Source organism: Patella vulgata, chromosome 6 (genome assembly GCF_932274485.2).
Source record: "Patella vulgata chromosome 6, xgPatVulg1.2, whole genome shotgun sequence".
Classification (NCBI taxonomy): Eukaryota; Metazoa; Mollusca; class Gastropoda; family Patellidae; genus Patella; species Patella vulgata.
In genome coordinates this window covers 10,385,623-10,406,281 of record NC_065884.2, presented here as the reverse complement: position 1 = coordinate 10,406,281, position 20,659 = coordinate 10,385,623, and the positions used below count along the sequence as shown (strand labels likewise).

The window sequence follows — 20,659 nt, the reverse complement described above, 5'->3', positions numbered from 1 at the left end:
AAGGATATGCGAGCTGTTGGCCAGCAACCAAGAAAATATTTATCTCGCTCATATGAACTTTTGATTTTGAAGACAAAGAATAAACTAACAACTAAACATATCTCTGAGTTAATGTGTTTTTGATTTACATTTCCAGATCTCTTGAAAAGTACCATTATAATTTAATATTTTGAATGAAAACGCTAATGAGATACCACTTTAAGCTCAATTATGAACGAAATGATTTCTGCCCACAAAAATACATGTTGCCACCCGCCATCACCCGCACCATCCCCCCAACCACACGGCGGGCACCCACATCGGCGTCCACCCCATACAATAGGAATCTTATAAACATATTTAGAGATGTTTCATCAAGCTCTTAGAAAATCATCATTTAAATCAACGTAAACTCATTTCACCGCCAATTTTATCCCCACCCCACCCCTCCACACGCGCACACCTGCTACCATCACCCCACCTCCCCATAAATCAAAACAGTTGTCCAGGGGCATCATAAACACTTATTTATAGATGGGCAGTCCTAGAAATGTATGTTTTATTAATATAATTCTGTCAACATAATAACATCACCCCCCCCCCCCCCCACTGTAGACATTTGACCCCCTATATCTCGAACACGCCCTCTCAAACGCCTGATCACCACCCAGATTCGGAATCTACGCAAAAAACTGGTCTAGAAAAACTTGGTCTCATAAATTCACAGCTCGGGTGGCGATTCCCCCCCCTTCAGCCACCGGACTATATATCATGTGTATAAAATTACAGAGAAAGAAACACTCAGAAAAGTGGGACATTAACCCCTATTTCAGGGTGGGAGTGGAAAAAACACACTGTAGAATGGGAGTGCCAACTTGATCTGAAAATAAAATCACGTTAAACACCATTTCATTTCATTTCATTTTCTACCTTTCTGCGATAAATTATGCCAGACAGCCAACTCTTATTTCGAATTTCAACTGTAATCAATCATTTAAGTGTACTCCGACGTTTTTTTGTAACATCCGAACAACTAAACATGTTTCCGTGCCAGTCCTACTTTTTTTTTACACCGAACGAGCTATTATGCTACAGCGGCGTTTCCACCTAGGGTCTACTCTTCAAAGAACTACAACTGTCAAAGGTTCTTACACAGATGGACTAGACGCCTGTTCTTTGCCAGACTCTCCGTTCTGCACAACTGACAATAGGAAATCGGACTTGAATATCTCTGCAAACACGGCCCCTTTCTAGTTAGTAGTTCAGATAGGCCGGAAAACCGAGGTCCCGTGTACGTATAGGCGTGTATAAAGAAAAATCCTTGATAGTTGGAATTAGATAGTGCCGCTGCCCAGACAAAATGTTCCCTATCCTATAGCACACCTGTCGGAGCAAAACAGTATAGGACGTTAAACCCCATTTCAGTTTCATTTTCAAGTTTTGAACGTGCGCCTTTAGATATAAAATGAGTGATTGTGTTAATAGTATAAGAAGTTATTATATGATAAGGCCTATCATTAATAACTATACTATGTTATAACTAGCGAGTATTTTATGGGAATTCAACAGTTAGTTCTGATCTGTCAATAATACACGGCGAGATCAAAGACAAGATTCAATATATCATTCTATGTTTTAACAATATTTAAACAGGGTCGTAACTAGCTCAGAGCAACGGGGGGAGGGGGGCGGGAAGTGTTCCCAGGGGTGCTGTAAAATTGACGGACATTGTATATCTATTGTTTTTATGGTCGACAAATTTTTTACAGGGAGGTGGGGGGGGGGAACGTTTTGCGCCCCCCCCCCTCAAGTAATTATGGGCCTGTATTTAAACAATAGCCACGTGACTACCATTTTTTTGTGTACAGAAGGCAGTTTTATACGGCTTGCTTGAAAAAACAATTTTTAATAGAAATGAGCTGTGGGTGACACACTGAACTCACCCGTTTCTGTAATGTTAGCTTATTTTCTTTATACTATAAACTAACATTGTTGCAGGAGCGGTTGCTGAACCGGTGATATAATAGCAGTTTATCTGTGCAGGATCAGCTTAACCAGCTTAACGCCTTCCCCATAGATGTATGGAGTTAATGCGAGATCAAGCATTCCATTGTAGATGTTAGATTGGTGTTTCTATAGCAAAATGTGGAATATACTCTGGGGCTTGTACCTGGGACGTGTATAAGTTCAGCTTAAGGATTTCTCGGGAAAACCAATGTTAGAATCGTTACATTTGTTTTCCTATAGGATGATGTTTAAAGGAGCTAAATCGCTAATACTTGTGACCTAGAAATTGACACAAATGGGTCTCGACACATATAATAAATCAGTTATGTTCGGCGAAATACGCCGGAGGTCTCATTCGAATGGCAATCTCTAGCGTCTGAATATTCCAGTCTACACCGATAGTATTTATTGCGTAGGCTCTCCAGATAAGAATATGCGGTCACCGTTTGACATGACTTGTGGAATATGTCTATCTGCCTCGTTCTTCGAGTTCCTTGTTACAAATGGCGCTGAAACGCATTATGGTACACGATTCGTGTACCAATGTCAAATGTATATTTTGTCTTAAATATTGGATATCAGAAGCCCATTTTAGCTACTTTAATATGATCTGGGACGTGTAGGAGTTTTGAGAGTTCAGCTTAACAACAATGTTAGAATCGTTAGCGGGGAAACGTCTTTCTCACTGAGCCACAAGTGGTCTCCCGGTATTTTTTACTTTTATTAAGTATCATATCAATTTCTTCTGATTTCATAGTATTACGTATATTGTGTATTATTTTGTTTATTTATGTAAATCCTGTTCTTGTTGTTTGTACCGTGATATCCGAGTAAAATAATCCGTATTAAGAGTACTCATCGTATCATTGACATAGAACCTGTCTAAACAAAAATACTTATATAAAATTTCTGATAACGATCGAAAACACTAGAACGAAAAGTGCACCTGCTTCTAATTTTTCTTATTTAAAGTTGGTGTGCATAACGAGTAGAAATATCTTATCAAAGTCCAAATCTGCCCAGGGTCGGATTTATCAATAGACAAAGTAGCTCATTAGCCTAGGGAAGGGGGAAGGGTTCTAGTGATTTAACGCGTGCCCGTGAAACTATAAGGTCTGTCATTGAGTCAAGTGGCGTGGTCGCGACTCCCCGCTTGTACGTTACAAAGAGTGGGGTAGCATGTCAAACATCGTGGGTTTTCCCCGGATCCCCCAGTTTCCTCCCACTGCTAAAGACTCATAAGCTACGCGCAAGCGAATTATTGAAATAAAATTGAACCATATTATGTTAGTCCCGAAATGACCAAGTTTGTGTCGAGTGAACGTTAAATCCCATTTCTTCCTCCCTCATTAGCATAGGGTTCACGGGTTTCTGGAGGGTCACTGAATATTTGCTACTGAAACATACCAATCTATCTATACTAATATTTGTAACTGTCGTTTGTCTGTCTGTCTGTTTGTCTGTCTGTTCGGGGTTGGCGGCTACACTAGGTCTGCCCTGAGTCTGAAATTTGGGGTATAGGGGTAACTCGGACCGGGAGTAACATAGGCCAGGTAGCGTTAGTCTACCACTTCCGGTTTCGGGGTTATGACCCCTGAGCGAAGCCGGGCATTATTCTAGTATTTATATAAACTTGGGATCGTACTGATAAATTCGACCCTGAATCTATCAGAATAAAAGTTAAATGTAATGTCTTGGGCCAGAAATAATCAAAAATACCATTATAAGTCACACTGGTTTATGTTGATGCCACTCTGCCATCTTAATATATCTTAGACAAATAAAGTAATAATAATTATGCCTACGTTTTCGTACAAGCGTCAGTCTATAGTTCATAAAGTTTTTGTTTTGGTTTTTTTGATATTCGGTTGTGGTTAATTATATAATATTAATAGTATAACTATTTATGACTTTAATTTAGGCTTCAGATATGAAACAATTGTTCCTTTAAAAGAGGCAAGACTTTAACTCAGTATCGCCCACAGTCTTCGACATTGCAAACACAACATATTGGTCAATGTTAATCAACATTGATGTTGTTATCTTACCGTGAAAAGATGGGCTTCTGGTAATCTGGTATTCAATATTTAAAGGGACCACCCCGATTCTAACAGAGTCTCAGAAATAAAAGCCCGTGTACATATGAAATTTAAGCGCCAAAATATAGAGGAATGGTGTATTTGCCTTAAAGGCCCAATACCACTCTTGTTGTAACAGAATAATATGTCCCAATCTTTATTCTGGTCAACAAATTGTACTATTTTACAGTATTCCAATTAATTGATGATACAAATTTCATCTTAACACACCTAATTTAAAAAATTGGAAAAATTCAACTAAATGATTTGAAAAGCCTAACGTAAACCTTTTCAAATGTGACTTGGATTTAAAAATATTTTCGAACCCTCTGGACAAGTAAAATAGGATGTAATGGATAATTTACACAACAGGTAGGACACTTAAACATCTAATAATTGGAATAAGGCTAATATTTATTTACTGGAGCTGTCAAGCCAGCAAGAGTGTTATTGTCCCTTTAATTGTCTCAATCTTTTCGTTGGGTGACCTGATAATATATTGCCGTTCCTTTAGAGTTTTATACAGTGCATGACCAAGGTGCTGTACTTGATAACGAAAGTTAATTTCACCTATACGTTATTTATAAACTAAAAGCCTGGGCCCTGTTTCTCGAAATCTTAACTAAAGATAAAATCCAAATTTTAGTAGATACTTCAATTTTGATTGGCTAAGCACTAAAATCAATCTAATATTATCCAATCAAATTACTAAAATTTGGATTTTATCTTAGTTAAAATTTCGTGAAACAGGCCCCAGGTTTTATCCAGACACCGTATAATACAGCTTGGGACACTGGTCTCCATTTTCAGATGAAGACTGACGGGATTAGGTTGTTTGAAAACGTATCGCGTATATTGAGTTAGTTGCTCGGCCCTTAGGTAGAGGATTTTAAGGACCTTTAACACAAAAATAAGTAGTTTTATTCTCCAAAATATGACAGGCACACGCCATTCAGTGTGCTATAAGGGAAATTTTGCAGTAAGGCCTATTCTTATATCGAATTCCAACTGTCAATGGATCTTTTACGTGCACGCCAATATGTACACGGGACCTCAGTTTTTCGTCCCATCCGAACGACTAGACAGATGTCCTTGTCAGGCCCTCCGTCCTGCATCACTGACAAGGGAGAACCACGCCGAATAGTCTGGGTGAACTTTCTCGGCCAGTGTCTTACCCACTTAGCCACCGTGACCCTCACCCTAGAAAGAACTAATGTATTACTCATCTTTTGTATATAATGTTCTGCTTGGTTGGTTGTCTATATTTGCAGCACACATGTTTAGTATAAAATAATCTTTATAAAGGAATGCTAGGTCATGACCTCCTTACCCACAAAGCTTTAATAATCTTAAATCTATTATGTTCAACAATCGGCCCTGTTAGAGATTCACGGGAAACAATCCGAAGGCATGCGAGAAAAAAACCTATCCGCTGCCCCGCCCCAGCCGCTGTGGTTCAGTTAGTAAGGCGTTGGCTCGCTAACCTGGAGGTCCCCTGTTGGTCGAGGACGTTTATGCGGATTTTCCGACGTGGTTCCCCTTTGTCAGTGGTGCAGGGATAACGGATAGTCGTTCGGATGGTACAAAAAACCGAGGTCCCGTGTACAGATTGGCGTGCACGTAAAAGATCCCTTGGTAGTTGGAATTCGATATAAGAGTAGGACGTAGCACCGCAGTCCGCCCCCCCCCCCCAGCACACTGTATGGCCTATGCCCATCTTCATTAGCCCAGTCGGAGCAGTACAGTAAGACGTTAAACCCCATTTCATTTTATTTCATTAAAGAATGCAATGCGAATTAAACGAATTTTGCCAGAACAGAGACGTATCGGGTTAATCGTCATCGATATCCAACAATCAAGGGTTGTTTTATGTGCATGCCGATGTGTACACAGGTGGACCTCGGTTTTTTGTCCCATCCAAACAACTAGACAGACTATCAGTCTCAAAACACTATTCTTGATAAGTGAAGGACGAGATTGAAAAATCACAACGGTTCTCCTCGGCTCATATGACCTTCTAAGACACAGAAAAAATGGTAGAGTGTCCTTTCAATGACTTCAACTAACTAGAGAGTGACAGAAGCATCCCATGTCTACCGTGACTTATCATTTATGATTAATAGATAGCATGTAATTTTATAGGGGTAGACATGACGGTCACAGGGAATATAGTCTAATCTCCAAAATTGAGACTTCTTTCAATAAGAATGAGTCGGTTTCATTCAAACGGTTTTATGTCGTTAATAACGTTGAGAGAACCCCCACGAAACGTAGCTTCAATTAAAGGGCGTTTAGTTTAGCTCGTGTTTCTCGGAACCTGTAAATAGACGAAAGGGGTCTAAAAGAACACATTAATGTAATATGAGTGTACATAAAGTACTTAATATTCAATTTAAAAATTGTTATTGTAATTTTTAATCAAATATGTTCGGTGAAATACTCGAACAGCCCAAACTGAACGACAGTCGTTTGCGCCTGCTTAGTTCAGTCTATACGTTGTTTTTTTTTTTTTGTTTTTTTTTGGGGGGGGGGGGTCTCTATTTTTCTTCTTTTTTTTATTTTGGTCGTTTGTGAATCAGCCATTTTTAATGACTTCCACGTTTCCTTCTGAGATGTGTTTTTCTGTGTTTATTACAAATGGCACTCCAAACCATTGTGTCCATAGGATACACGAGTCGTGTACTGTTTTTAAAATGTCCAATGTGTCTTAAATATTGGATATTAGGATCCAATATTTTCACTGTAAGATAATAACATCAATATTGATTGAAATGGACCAATATTGAATTCTAATTCGTCTTTTTTATTTTCAATATTATGGATAAGAGTAAGAAATTTATCTTTTTTTAAAATAGTAATTGTGTTCCATATTATGTTTTTTTGTGTTTATTAGGTATGCCAATTGCTAATGCCGCTCAAAGATGGAGAAACCTTTATGTTAAATTGTTTTATATTAAATATTCTTTCGATATATGTGAACGACCTGTTCGTTAAAGTTTTAACTAAAACTATGATGAATAGCATATATATTTACTTAATTTATCTTAAATTTCAAAAGTTTTATTCACTGGCATTCTCTTGAGCAGTGGCCCCTTCAATACGTTAAACAGAGCGGAACGAAGTAAGCGGTAATTGAACCGTTACGATATACACTATAGGTGAATGCAGTTGGTTGTAGGACAGACAGGTTAAAACGCTGAGTAGAACGAGTATCATTTACCTGTCGTGATATCACGGTGAAGAGACGGCCGAGTATCTCAGGTATATCATATTGGCTACAGGTGTGACACTTATAATTCACAATATCAGCAAAACACCGTATTTAAATTTAGTTAAAAGGTAGTTCAATGTTGTCTTCATGTTAAGAAACTTGGATTAGACAATTTTAAAAAGTGGAAAATGGCTGATTCGCGTCTCCATTGGGGAGATATTCTGGTGATAATTGGATATTTTGTGGCTGTCATTGCCGTTGGTATAATTGTAAGTATTTAAACAAAAGTTTTAGTTTATATTTTTTTAAATTTTTTTTTGTAATGTATGCGATATTCGACAACACACCTATAATTTTCGTACCTTAGGTAACACACTTTATTTGAACTCACCTAATATCATATTTTACAATTGTCTACCTGACTTGACATACGAACAATTATATATGCCTCCGTGCATATATAATAAATAATGACTCATCGGGGGGTGTCTTAACTTTTAAAATTTGATATTAATCAAAACCTAAACCTTTAAAACATCACAAAACCAGCGACTGCTTTAAAACCCAACATAACACTACACACAAACAATGGAGCTTAAAATTGTAAGCATATCTCCCTTTTGTCCGCGATGTCATTTCAGTGGAAGCGGACTTTGTCTGCGATATCAGTTCGGTCGAAGTGGACATAAAAGAAACCCGTTTCACACAGTTATATATCCCCCTTTCCATATCTGGAAGGGGCCATTTGGTCATTCGTGTTCTTAAATTTATTTCTGCGATATCACCTACTCCAAGACACGGACGCAAATCCCCAATTCACAAGAATGTGTGAATAATACCCCCTATACACAATTGACAGTAAAAATCTTTTCACAGGTAAATCGTAAAGTATTAAATATACGTTCTATACGAACACACCCTTCTTTAACATACTCCAGCTAAAATGTCAACAGTTTTTACTTCGATGAAAAATATATCAGATACGACGAATGAATTTAACAATCTTTTTATTGGCGTTAAACAATTATATATACATGATTTGAATAGGAAATGCGGGATAACTGTGTAATAAAACGCAAACAGGACAAACAATAGCCTATAGTAAAACGTAAAGGACATGAAATGGAGTTTATATATTTATCTGAAAAATAATTATCCAGTGAATTAAATCGCTTTTGTACTAACGACAACATCGAACAGATAAAGGATCTGAATAGAAAATGGAGGATAACTGTAGGCTACAATAAAACAGAGAGAGAGAGAGAGAGAGAGAGAGAGAGGGGAGAGTAACGTCAACTCGACACAAACTAGGTCATTTTAGGACTAACACATGGTTCAATATAATTTCAATAATTCGCTTGCGCGTAGGAGTCTCTATCAGTGGGAGGATTTAACGTCCACTCGACGCAAACTAGGCCATTTCGGGACTAACACATGGTTCAATTTTATTTCAATAATTCGCTTGCGTTTAGGGGTCTTTAGCAGTGGGAGGAAACCGGAGTACCCAGTGAAAACCCACGAGGTTGAACAGGCGACCCTACTCCTTGTCACGTACAACCGGTGATTCGAAACCGCGCCAGTTAAAAACACAAACAAACTAACCAATACAGAATACAACAACATAGAAATGACATGAAATAATGTTTAATGAAGTATTACGAATTAATTATGATCAGATACGATCGCTTTTTGTACTAACTTTGAACAGATATAGGACCTGAATATAAATTACAGGATAAATGCACAATAACAAAAACTCGAAGAGATAAAGTAAAACGTCTAGAGGTGTGATAACGTTGAGATAAAAAAATATAAAAATATTGTCATAAAAAAAACAGTTAGATAGGTATATTTATTGCTATTGCGTATTAATATCTGTGTTATTGTGACAGCCCGTCAGTGTCGCCTGTCAATCATTAACAACACCACGCTCCCTTATAGGCCGGTAAACTAAGTCAAAGTGCATATTTTTATTAGGCCTACCCATCCAAAGATGGCTCAGTGAGTATGGCGAAGGCTCAATACCCAGATCCGTCTACGGTTCGATCCCGGTGTTGGTCGAGAAAGTTCCACGGAATTTTCCAGCTCGGTTTCCCCTTGTCTGTGGTGGAGAACGGACCCGGCGAAAAGTGCCGTGTATGCATTGGCGTGCACATAAAAGAAGTCAAAGAACCCTTGTCAGTTTGGTTTTAAGACTAGGCGGAAATGACGTCATCCTGACGTCATATTATAGTAAACTGAATGGCATATTACCCCGGTTGATACAGAAGAGTAGAATGTTAAACCCAATTTCATTTCATCCCTCCATTGAACGAAGTATAAGGATTAGAAACACTATTTACATTTCAAACAAAGTCAAAATTTGCGAACAAACAACACGAGGACACGTAATTGGTCATAGTGCTAGTCTATACCGTGGGAATCATATGATACTTGTCTCCTTTGACATATAAATTATAGACTTTATGTTGAATCTTCTTTAACATACATTTACACTGAAAGGAAAGTTTACACAACAATCTCTGTGGTAACCTTGAAATTATAGAAGACATCGATCACGTTCGGAAAGTACATTTTTAAACTAGATTTCCCGAATTCTATTTTTTTGTTCATCTTTCACAACAAAACTGTTATCAGTCAAAAGTATATATAATGAAAGATCGTTTAACGACCAATCAGTATTATAGTATATTATAAACTCAAATTTGATTAAAATACAGCTCTATATTTCGTTTCGTTTTTTTTTTTTATACTTCCGATGACCTACACTAGTGTATACTAGTAGTAAAGACGTGTTAAACGAAATTCTAAACTATGAAAAACGAAACGAAATAAGATCTGTGTTTTAATCAGATTGAGTGTAAACTATTATACCAAATCTGTAGCCTGAGATCCCAACACAGTATAAAGATACCTCCACTATTAAGGCCAATTTATATCAGTCCCATGTATAGTATCCTAGGGGTAGGAAGAAGAACCGATGCCCCGTTAGCGTGCACGTAAAAGAACCACTGGCTTTCCGCTGTTGGAATTCGAAAAGAGTATTCGGATACGCCAGTATCTAGGCAAAATGTACAGTATAGCGCACTGTGTAACATATACCCGTCTTCACTATCCCAGTTGATGCAGAAACTTAAGACTTAAACTCATATTTCATTTCTGTAATAAACACGAAAAAGGAATGGAACTATGAGCCGTGCAAAGTAATACCATGGAATATGTCTGGCACCATATTACATTATGTTCTGCTATACACTACTGGAAACAATTTCAACTCTTCTCTTACATCGAGTGAACGTTAAACTCCATTTCTTTATCCGCGACATATAGTGTTATTTTATATACATGAATCTTGCCGTCTTTATCCGCACCTTTTCTTCAGTATAACGTGTTGTCTGCCATATGTCTTAATTATATTTCCGGGTTTTTGTCGGAATTGGTTTGTTTTGTGTGTTGTGTATTCTTCGTGACATTATTAAAGGGCATGTTTATTATGTTGTTGAGGGGGTGGGGGGTAGAAAAATATAAGTATACTGTTTCGAAAACACAGGTTGCACCCGCTCGAATAATTCGGAAATACTCATAGCTATCAATTTTGATTCGTGAATTTTATTACATCTAGATTTAATTTTGATCTGTGTAGCTCTCTTCGTCCATCGGTAACAATAACTAATGTCCGTGTACTGAGTCACATCCGAAATCATCAATACGTGGTTACGAATCAATCGCATCGAAGAGCTTTACATAATCTAGTTTTTAACTATTATAGTGATAACTGCCAGCTCTTTATCTAATCTTCCATAATGTATCTTTAACCAAATGTATATCACAAATGTAAAATTGATGGACGCAACGTTTACCTTTAAGGACAAATACTCTGGATTGTTCGTGACTGACAAAAAATTTTCAATTAAACAAGCGATTGTTTACTTTAACTCGATCTCTGAGCAGTATTTACAATTTTTGATATTATTTATGATTGAAATAAACGTAGATTTTATTTACTATCACAGATAACCCCTGACCTATTGATGTATATTCTCATGTTTGTACAACTTGTGTGCTTTTGATGGTAACTGATTTAGGATCTGGGATCTTATTTAATGTGTACCTTACATCATAATGTCTGTTATTGAGTCAACAGGCGTAGTTTCGATTCCCCGGTTGTACGTGACAAGGTGTAGGATCGTCTGTCCAACCTCGTGGGTTTTCTCCAGGTCCACCGGTTTCCTCCCACGGCTAAAAACCCATACGCCCAAGCGAATTATTGAAATAAAATTGAACCATGTTTGTCCAGAAATGATCTCTCTCTCTCTATCTCTCTCTCTCTCTCTCTCTCTCTCAGTGGGGGTGGGGGTGGATGGCTGAATGGTTAGCGTGCGCGCGCTGTATCATAAAGTCTGTCATTGAGTCGACTGGCGTGGTTTCGAATCCCCGGTTGTACGTGACAAGGAGTAGGATCCCCTGTCCAACCTCGTGGGTTTTCTCCGGGTCCTCCGGTTTCCTCCCACTGCTAAAGACCACTACGCGCAAGCGAATTATTGAAATAAAATTAAACCATATGTTAGTACCGAAATGACCTAGTTTGTGTCGAGTGGACGTAAAACCCCATCTCTCTCTCTCTCTCTCTCTCTCTCTCTCTCTTTTCTCTCTCTCTCTCAGTGGCACAGGTAGAATATTATGGAGAAGGGTAATATAGCCTATGCTTGTGAAATGCAATAGAGTTTAACGTCCTACTTTTCGACACTAACTGAACTGATGACGACGGGTGTATGCCATGCAATGTGCTGTGATGGAAGTTCCTACGTGCATATGTATTAGGGTGATCTGTTTGCAATATCTATATACATGTATTACCTTATCCCTAATACCATTTAGACCCGTCTCCTCTAGGATGTCTATCAATATGCATGTTTTGTCCATGGCGGAACCAAAGGGGGTTGGTGACAAGAGGGCCTACTCTCAAAATAAATACATGTACTAAAACTCCCAAAGAAAAACAAAACAAACCAAAACGTTTTCTAAAATAAAATGGCCCTTTCAGTGTGGTTCCTAAAAAGAATATTAAAATTAATGAATAATTCCCGCCTCGCTCCGTTTGCCGTATCAACCACTTGCCCTATTACACCCAATGAAAGGGTCCGCTTGTGTGTACCTAAGATTGTATAATGAATGAAAGAAATTGTATGCGTATCACGTCAACAAGTAATCGTATATCGCTAGATATATTCACAGGAGATTGGAGAATATACAGCAAACATTATTCTATTAGTGTTTTATTACTGATGTATCAACTTTATATGATGAACAAATATATACCATATACATTATTTAACATGTTCGGATCAGGGACGTAACTAGCTCAGAGCAATGAGGGGGGTGGGAAGTGTTCTCAGGGGGTGCTGTAAAATTGACGGACAATGTATATCTATTGTTTTTATGGTCGACAATTTTTTCATAGGGGGGGGGGGGTGAAACTTTTTGCAGGGGGCGCCCCCACCCATAGTAACGGGCCTGGTACGGACGTACGTGGGGGTGGGCCGAGTGTTCTAATGCGTGCACTTGTGATCAAAATGCCTGTCATTAGGTCTGGATTTCGTTGGCTAGATCTATTTGACAAGTCTAAACGCATATTTCCCAGGTCCCTTGTATACATTGGCGTGCACGTTAAAGATCCCTTGGCAGATGGAATTCGATATAAGAGTAGGTCATAGTGCCGCTGCCCGGGCAAAAATTCCCTCATATCACATTGCATGACGTATGCCCCTTCTTAATTAGCCCAGTCTGAGTAGAACAGTAGGACGTTAAACCCCATTTCATTTCATTTCAGGTATAGTTGAACATTTTGTACGTCCTCGCGTTTTTTACATTTAGCATAGAGAAATAGACAAACAATATGTCAATATAGATATTTTTTAAGACAAAGTAGGTAGCATGGAATGTTACTTGACATACCTACTCGTACATTTTATTGTTTACCAACGAACAGGGTCAACATAGTTCACCGTTTAATGTTTTATCTACTATAAATGTACATTTAAAGTCGCTGAGCTTCGTTTATATTTTTCAGTCAACATCTAATTTATCACACCTTAATCAAATCTAAAATGTACTCATATTAATGTTTTTGATATTTAATTAAGAAAACAGAATCATACCTGTGTAAAACACGAACGGAAATGGGTCATCCGAACGACTAGACAGCTGCCCTTGTCAGGCCCTCCGTCCTGCATCACTGGCAAGGGGGAACCACGCCGGAAAATCTGGACGAACTTTTTCGGCAATGCAGTGATCGAACAACAGACCTCCAGGCTAGCAAGCCAGCGTCTTACCGACTTAGCCACCGTGATCCCGAGAGAGAGAGAGAGAGAGAGAGACTTCGAAAATTGCACAGTTCCTTGTGTTCTAACAAGTAGAACAGTGAAATTATTAGCCTAGTCGAGTTACGTGAAAAAATGTCTTAAAATAATCAATTACATTTTAGTCAACCTAATAATCATTCTTACTGTTCCGATGGTCAGGAATTGTTTGGGAAAGTGTCACATTATAATCAGACGAGAATTCTGGATATGGATACTGCAAGTTGATATACCATGCCAATATAACAGAGAGTGTAAGCACCCCTGCCCCCACCCCAACTCCAGTATCCGCGAGACCTGCCATAGTGTGTGTCAATGATAGTTTGTCAACAATACCCCGCAGAACATAAAATACATAATATAAACTATAATCAGATTAGTCAAGATCCAGAATAGGTTAATGTCACCTTGATCTTGTTTTATGTAGAATTTGATAGTTTAAAATGATAAATAGAATAGGATTGTCTTCTCAATTGTACACATTCTTTACCATATTCAAGAGGCATGGTGCATATTATCTAACACCTTTCCTTCATTACTCTCCTAATAAAATGTGGTCCATAAATTTACAGTATTTATCACGTATGATATTTATTACGTACAATATTTATCACGTATGATATTATTAGTGTTTATTACGTGGCCTAGAATATTTATTACGTACAGTATTTATAATGCACGGTATTTATTACGTACAGTATTTATAATGCACGGTATTTATTACGTACGGTATTTATAACGCACGGTATTTATTACGTACAGTATTTATAACGCACGGTATTTATTACGTACAGTATTATCATGCATGGTATTTATTACGTACAGTATTTATAACGCACGGTATTTATTACGTACAGTATTTATAACGCACGGTATTTATTACGTACAGTATTATCATGCATGGTATTTATTACGTACAGTATTATCATGCATGGTATTTATAACGTACAGTATTTATCACGCATGGTATTTATTACGTACAATATATATTAGGTATGATTATTATTACACACGATTTTTATTACGCACAGTATTTATCACGCATGGTATTTATTACGTACAATTTATATTATGTACGATTATTATTACACTGGGATTTTATTATTATGTACTGTATTTATCACGCACGGTATTTATTACGTACAATTTCTATTAGGTACAATTATTATTGCACTCGATTTTTATTACGCACATTATTTATCACGCACGGTATTTATTACGTACGATTATTATTACTCTCGGTTTTTATTACGTACAATGTTTATTTCACACGATATTTATTACATACATTATTTATCATACATGGTATTCAATGCGATATTTATTGATTAAGTACAGTATTTAATATGTACAGTGAGGGTCGGGTAAGTTTGGGCAGGGGGCCTTCTGTTTTTCAGCCAGGTGCCCAAATATTGAAAATGCAAACATTTTGTACCATATATAAATGTCATTTATTATATTGTATGAGTTTGTACCAAATAAATTTATCTGTCTACCATATTGACATACAAATTGTATGTGAGCGTGACGGACAATGTCTGTTCATGCAAGTGCACCAGTGACATTTACAGATAGGGCCCTCGTGCAAGCATAATCAGACCCTATGTACAGTATTTCTAGCGGTTTGTTTTAACTTTCTGTATCTGTCGTCATATTGTTTTCTATATAAAATAATTCCTAGTAACTAGAAATTGAGTGTAACGTCATATTGTAATGTACTGACTGGGCTAATGAGGGATATTTTGCCCGGGCACCTACACTATTTCGAATTCTAATTTTCAAGAGTTCTTTTACGTGCATGCCGATGTGTACACGGGACCTCGAGTTTTCGTCCCATCCGACCGACTGTATGTTATCCCTTGCCAGACCCCCGTCCTGCGCCATCATGGAACCACGCCTGAAAAAAAAACGAATACGGGAACTCCAGGTTAGCGAGTCACCCTTTTAATCAATGAGCCACCGCGGCCCCTTCCTAATAAATTTAAATCCGTCTTAAATAGGGTTGACAAATAAACCTAACAGTAGAAATGGTGCAGTAGTTATGTATAAACGATAAAAGAATATAATGAGACATATGGATTATAATAGTGTTTATCCTAAAGTTATGTAAAAGTTTTCACACCCTAGAAGTGACTTATATAATGTTCTGCTTGGTTGATTGTCAATAGATGTACAGCAATAAGGGATATAATCGACACATGTACTTACATACTTGACATTCAGGGGAAACAATCTGAAGGCATGCGAGAGAAAACCTATCCGCTGCCCCGCCACAGCCGCGGTGGTTGAATGAGTAAGACCTGGAGGTCCCGATGATCTGAATTAAATGTTCAGCTATCGAACTCGTTAGAGACCCAAAGACACCCCCCCCCCCATGTTGGTCCTGAAATACCCCCCTCTCTCTCTCTCTCTCTCTCTCTCTCTCTGAGGTCCGCTACTGAATTATATTTAGAAAATGAACCCAAGAATTGAATACTGATGTTTATCTTGAGAAGGCGTGGTTTGGAAGGCCTGACAATAACAGTTGTACATATTTGCGTGTACCCTTGGCAGTTGAAATTCGGTATAAGAGTAGGTCGTAGCGCCGCGGTCCCGGCAAAATTTTCCTCATTGCAAACTGTATGGCATATGCTCGTCTTCATTAGCCCAGTCGGTGTAGAACAGTAGGACGTTAAACCTCATTTCATTTCATTTGATGTCATAAGCCAAGTCAATGTTGAACAGTAGGACGTTAAACCCTATTTCATTCCATAATCCCAGTTGGCACAGAACAGTAGGACGTTAAACCCCATTTTATTCCATAAGCCCAGTCGGTGCAGAACAGTAGGACGTTAAACCCCACTTTATTTCTTTTTATCTGCAGAAGTTGCTATGTAATATGATGAGTTGAACCTTCTTTCTTAGGATTTTTGAGAAAATGAAATGGTATTTAACGTCCTACCTTTCTGCACCGACATGCCTATTGAAATGAAAATGAAATAAAATGGAGTTTAACGTCCTACTGTTCTGCACCGACTGGGCTATTGAAGACGGGAAACATGGCTATTGAAAGGAAAATGAAATGAAATAAAATTTAACGTCCTACTGTTCTGCTCCGACTGGGCTAATGAAGACGGGAAACATGGCTATTGAAGTCGGATCAGATATTTGTATGATAACATCTTTTAATTTAAATCCCCAGACGGATAATCGATGTACATTGTAGATAAGGTAATACCCGGTCAATCAAATATGATAAATCTTTTTATAAATAAAAATATGTTTATCTTAAAATCGATAATAACACTATCAGTATCCTGGTTCAATCTGTACACAGAATAATCGAGGACATTCTTGATCTCTGTAAATAAACAAAAACAAAGCGATGATATGATTAGATGAAATGTGGTTTAACGTCGTAGTTGTCTGCATCAGCCGGGCTAACAAAGATGGACATACACAATGCATCGATTCTGCACCAACCTGATTAACGAAGATGGGCTCACACAATGCATCGATTCTGCACCAACCTGATTAACGAAGATGGGCAATACACAATGCATCGATTCTGCACCAACCTGATTAACGAAGATGGGCAATACACAATGCATCGATTCGTCACCAACCTGATTAACGAAGATGGGCAATACACAATGCATCGATTCTGCACCAACCTGATTAACGAAGATGGGTATACACAATGCATCAAGTTCCAACTACTATCAAAGTTTCTTTTACGTGTACGCCTACGAAGGGGGGTTGGATGGCCGAATGGTTAGCACGTGTGCGCTGTTTGTCATTGAGTCAACTGGCGGGGTTTCGATTTCCCGGTTGTACGTGACAAGGAGTAGGGTCGCCTGTTCAACTTCGTGGGTTTTCTCCGGGTCCTCCGGTTTCCAACCACTGCTAAAGACCCCTACGCGCAAGCGAATTATTGAAATAAAATGTGTTAGTCCCGAAATGACCTAGTTTGTGTCGAGTGGACTTTAAACCCCATTTCTCTCTCTCCCTACGCCTACGAGTAGGCTATAGGCCTGCGTGTACATGGACCGTGGTTTATAGTCCCATCCGAACGTATAGACGCTTTTACTTTGCAGATTCTGTATCCTGTACCACTAACACTGGAAACCAATTTGAACAACAGGGCCCTTATTCACGAAAACTTAAACTAAGATACAATCGAAATTTTAAGAAATACTGCAATTCGATTGGCTGACCAGTAAAATCAGTTTGCATATGTCCAATGAAGTTGCAGTATTTCTTAAAATTTCGATTGTAACTTAGTTTAAGTTTTCGTGAATAAGGGCCCAGATCCACCTTACCTGCAAGCTAGCTACCATTTAGATTTCGAACGTTAGTTACGTACGAGTGCAAACCAGAGTGGAAATCCCTTTGAACATTCCCAGCATACAACAGAGGGACAGAACTCGCGACCCACTAGGCCTACTAGTCATGCAGTGCCTTACCCACGGAGTCTGCCACGGTGACTCTTATCTATCCGGTTCAAGGTATCCTGCATGATATAGCAAATTAAAAGTTAAAGTAGCTAAGTCTCTAACTCAATATCATCCAAAATCCTCCACATTGAAAACACGATTTATTTGTCAAATTAAATCAACATTCATGTTGTGATCTTACCGGAATAAGATGGGCTTTTGATATCCAATATTTAAGACAAAATAAACATTTTACCATTGGTACACGAATCGTTTACCATAATGCGCTTCAGCCCCAGTTGTAAAAAGAGACTCGAGGGACGAGGCTAGACACATTGCACCAAGTCGAACGGCGTATGTAGACTGGAATAACCAGACGCTAGAAATTTGCACTCGATTGAGACTGCTGGCTTATTTCGCCGAACATAACTGATTTGAAATTGGAGTAAAAACGGAAACCATTGAATGTAAATCAGTTTATATACATTCATATTACATTATTATATGCGTTGCGACCCACTTTTGTCAATTTCTAGGTCCCAAATGTTAGCGATTTAGCTCCTTTAAAATGGCTCAGCAATGTGTTGGCCAGTTTGTTTTATACCTTGTATAAAATGTAATGTCCATTAGTGGTGACTGCGTTTTAAACCTTTCATAAAACGTAATGTGACGTCGGCCCCGCCCACCAGTGGTGACTGCATAAACAAATCTCGTTAAATCACATTTTGTCCCTTGACCTCAAAAGTGCTAAGTGTGTTACAGATGAAATGATGTAAAGTTTGTCATGCAAGAAATACAGAGTTTAATAAACTATCGTATACCCACAAGAAGAAGACTTTTAACAAATATTTGCTCTGTTAATCGTAGTTTAATTAAATATCTGATACAATACATCAGTACCAGGGTTATAAATTGTACTAATAAGTGTGATTTTTGTGTTGAATAGCAATTATAAAAAAACAAGTTGTTTTTATGACACTGGAAATATATTAGGCGAGTGATAACGCCATTTTGTTTAAAACTATTTATGAGTGCAGTGGCGTGTGAAATAATGAGCAGGAGTACTGCACACATGACTTTTTAAACGGGCCTGATAATTGCATCTTCCAATGGTTGTTGACCTTAAATTTGCCTGTTTTAATCAGATTGCTGTACCAAGGTATAGGTTTGGCACTAGGTGGGGGGGGGGTGGATGGCTGAATGCATAGCGGTTGCACGTTGTATTATAAAGTCTGTCATTGAGTCAACTGGTGTGGTTTCGAATCCCCGGTTGTATGTGACAAGGAGTAGGGTCGCCTGTCCAACCTCGTGGGTTTTCTCCGGGTCATCCGGTTTCCTCCCACTGCTAAAGACCCCTACGCGCAAGCGAATTATTGAAATAAAATTAAACCATATGTTAGTCCCGAAATGACCTAGTTTGTGTCGAATGGACGTTAAACTCCATTTCTCTCTCTCTCTCTTTGCCACTAGGTAAGTAATATGATTATGATTATAGCATTGGAAACCACATGATTTGTTTTCCATTTGAGAGTTGGCTCAAAAACTCAAGGGGTCGAAAGAACTCTGCGTCCTACCCCCTTCATTTAGGGCCTGCAAGACCCCCAAAGTGTGTATACCCCGGTAATGCCCAGTGTTCTCAATAGTTATATACATGAGCTTTACTGCTGTTATATTGTCAACAAACCCAACTTTCACCAACACTAGATTATTTACATGTACACCCACAAACAGGTTTGGTGAGTTTTGACAATTAAAAACCTATCAAATAATGTTTAGCTTGGTTTGTTCCAGTTTTTCTAGCCCTAAAAATCACCCGAGCATATATGTTTTACGAGCATATTGACTGAACGCCTAAAGGCGGTATGTGCATGCAGGGATTATGTTTTATACACTAAAATCCAATTTGATACGAGTACATTGGCGACATCTTCACCCAAAGTAACAAATATAAACGAGATTGGCCATTGCTTTTAGTTTCCCGAAATGTATATGGCATCACAGAGACCAAATGTTTATTAGGAATGTGTATTCATCTAGAATTCACTGTAGAATATTATTTTCCAAATAACATGTTTATATTCAATGACAAGACGATATTAGTGAACTATTAACTTTTTTCTGCCTCAAATAGTGTGTGTTTTATTAACTTGATCTATAAACAATTAAAACCTAAGGGTGGCATTTAAAGTTGCAATTTCATATTTTTACGTTATATTTTTAAAATTTATTAAAATAAAGCCTTGAAATAAATGGTATCTATAAACAGCCCTACCTTGTTAAAGAATAATCCTATTAATCCTATAATTCACTATTGCCAGTTCAGAAATTGGCAAAAATATCATTTTCCTCTTCAAATTCAAACGTTTGAGGATAGCTACTCCATGGTGGAGAATAGAAAACAAGGGAGGTAATTGGGAGGTAATTGTGTTATTATTTCCGGTGTAAATGAGTTTTAAGTGTGAGAATGACACCTATGATCGTATAATAGTGAGTTGACAACCTATTGAGCAAAAGACATAGACAAAATTATGTTTTGACTTTCTTAGAAAGTATGAAATTGTAACTTAAAAAAAAAAAAGATATCCACGCCAACCGAGGAAATTCGCCCAC

At 38.0% G+C, this 20,659-nt stretch overlaps 1 protein-coding gene across 1 annotated transcript in view; it reads left to right on the top strand.

Annotated features, from left to right (window-relative positions):
* The first annotated feature begins 7,238 nt into the window (after window positions 1–7,238).
* LOC126825137 (sodium/glucose cotransporter 4) overlaps window positions 7,239–20,659 on the top strand; it is a 36,042-nt gene continuing 22,621 nt past the window's right edge. The window contains exon 1 of the mRNA XM_050554639.2: window positions 7,239–7,544. Coding sequence (XP_050410596.1) covers window positions 7,464–7,544 — 81 coding nt within the window. The 5' untranslated portion in view covers window positions 7,239–7,463. The remainder of the gene's footprint in view (window positions 7,545–20,659) is intronic.